We start from the raw sequence: 2665 nt of genomic DNA on the forward strand, positions 1-2665 counted from the left end.
GTTGTATTAACGAGATTCATTAAGCTCTTGTGCTTTCTGCTAAATCTTGTCAATTTCACTGTGACTGATATGGGCTTCCCAGATTCTATGGTGATTTAAGTCAGACTCTCGTTTAGTACTGTCATGGAATACTTGTGTTTGTGGGAACGATTTGACTCATGGTGTCACTTGGCTGTGCCTCCAATGCTCTGCTGGTATTTCTGTGAATAACCTCGTGCTTCCTTCTCTACATGGGAGTCTGCCGTTCCTCCGTCCCTGGGTTCAATCATTGCCAGCATTCACCGTGACAGAGTCTGCCGTTCTGTTGTTTGCAGTGTGTACCATAACACCATAGCTAATGCCTACTCTCAGTATAATTAACTGAGATGACAGTTGTTGTAAAACCCTGAAATAGCACAAGAAATTTTTCTACTACATCCTCAAGTTCCCTGGAATTTGCAGTAAAATTGATTCCTATTTTATGTGATCTGTAATAAAGTCAATCGGATACAGTAGCATTTACAGGTCATAATTGGTCTAATAAAGCTCTCCATTCATGTACGTACCAGGGAGATTTAAATGCTGACACTCTAGTGATGTTCACATGCGCAGAAGCAGAAGTGTACATCAGTTATAAAGTTACATGAAGACCAACTAATTTATGAAAGTGAAGCCAATGTTCTTCTTCCTCGTAAATAATTTCTCTATAAATCTGTGGTAGTTATTTCTCAAATTTACTGTGGTAGTATAGCAGTCAGTGTAACAAGAGTAACCTGTTGCATGTGTTTCTGGTTTTCAGTTATTCCTTCTTTTTGCTGGTTTTGAGCAGTTTGATTGAGGTGATAAATACAAATCGGGGGGCTTTGATGAGGGTTGGCTCTGCAGATCAGGGTGCTTTGACGAGGGTTGGCTCTGAAGATTGGGTGCTTTAGCGAGGGTTGGCTCTGCAGTTTGGGGGGCTTTGATGAGGGTTGGCTCTGTGGATCGGGGGGCTTTGACGTGGGTTGGCTCTGCAGATTGGGGGGCTTTGACAAGGGTTGGCTCTGCGGACCAGGGGGCTTTGGTGAGGGTTGGCTCTGCAGATGGGGGGGCTTTGGCGAGGGTTGGCTCTGCGGATTGGGTGCTTTGACGAGGATTGGCTCTGCGGATCAGAGGGCTTTGATGAGGATTGACTGCGGATCGGGGGGGCTTTGGCGAGGGTTGGCTCTGCAGATCGGGTGATTTGACGAGGGTTGGCTCTGCAGATCGGAGGGCTTTGACGAGGGTTGGCTCTGCAGATCGGAGGGCTTTGACGAGGGTTGGCTCTGCAGATAGGTGGGCTTTGGCGAGGGTTGGCTCTGTGGATCGGGTAATTTGACGAGGGTTGGCTCTGCGGATCGGGGGGCTTTGGCGAGGGTTGGCTCTGCGGATCAGGGGGCTTTGACAAGGGTTGGCTCTGCAGATTGGGGGCTTTGGCGAGGGTTGGCTCTGCAGTTCGGGGGCTTTGGCGAGTGTTGGCTCTGCGGCCTGCATTGGCGAGTGATGCGGTGCTGAATTAAACTAAATTGAAGATGGCCGACTCCAGGTTCGATGTTTGATATTCAATGTGATACTCTTTCGCTTTTTCCCATTTGTGCAATTTGTTCTTTTATTGCACGGTGGGTGCTTCATGTTTTCTTGAATGGTTCCAAGATATTTCTTTGTTTCATGCCTGCCTGTCAGAGGACAAATCTCAGAGTTGTATTCTGCACACACACTTTGATACTAAATGTACTTTGAATCTTTGAGTCTTTGCTAGTACAGTGTCAGCAACCCTGGTGCAATTCCTGCCAGTCTGTAAAGAATTTGTACATTCTCGCCACGACCACAAGGGTTTCCTCCCACAGTACAACATTGTACAGGTTAGTAGGTCGATTGGTCACATGCCTGTAACTGGGTAGCACAGGCTGGAAGGTCCTCTCACCAAGCTGTATCTCTAAATTACATAAGATAGTACCTTGTAGACTTTTAACTATTTTCTTTTTAAATATACTGTGATTGTTTAAATTTTTGAGCAGGTGAAGTGTATCTCAAAGAAATCTTGTTGTGGGGCCTTCTAATTCATGCCAAATAACTGCTACGGTATCACAACATTTTTATTAGAAATTATGTAGAACAGAAATGATCATGACTAGAAACACCAGGGAGCTCAGGATATATTAGAAATAATTCTTGTGCCGTACCGGGTTTTAGCAACAATTGTCATCCGATACAGTTAATTGTACTGAGATTACTTGTTAGTCACTATGCAGTAGTTTCCACAGACAGAGCGGAGATTACAAATATCAGGAATAGACCGATGGACTTAATTCAAAGCCTCACTTCTGTTGTTTTGTTGGCCCTGGCTCCAGGCTGCGTCTGCTTTTAAACTACAGCTTCAGTTTAAATACATTCGCAGTCTCCTTGTAGTTCTTTAAAGCCACGTCTGATTGAATGACAGCTTTGAAACTCACCTCCAAGATACAGCAGATTCTATATTGAGTGTGACTCTGCTTGTGGCTCTATGCTTTGATCTCCTAATGCCTTTCAAATCAACATTGATAGTCTCTGGACAGATAGCCAGTGCTTGGATTATGCATGGGCCTTCTGGGTACTGCTAACACGCATTACCGATTTCTTACTTCTCTCATTATAAGATTGCCGGCATCCACTTATCATGTGGCACTGT

General features: G+C 44.9%; 1 protein-coding gene across 1 annotated transcript; it reads right to left on the bottom strand.

Annotated features, from left to right (window-relative positions):
• Positions 1 to 774: 774 nt before the first annotated feature.
• Positions 775 to 1491, bottom strand: LOC132394769 (uncharacterized). Its single transcript, XM_059971178.1, has one exon. It carries the CDS (start codon positions 1489 to 1491, stop codon positions 775 to 777), a length of 717 nt encoding a protein of 238 aa, XP_059827161.1.
• Between the last annotated feature and the right edge of the window lie 1174 nt (positions 1492 to 2665).

This window comes from Hypanus sabinus, chromosome 5 (genome assembly GCF_030144855.1).
Source record: "Hypanus sabinus isolate sHypSab1 chromosome 5, sHypSab1.hap1, whole genome shotgun sequence".
Classification (NCBI taxonomy): Eukaryota; Metazoa; Chordata; class Chondrichthyes; order Myliobatiformes; family Dasyatidae; genus Hypanus; species Hypanus sabinus.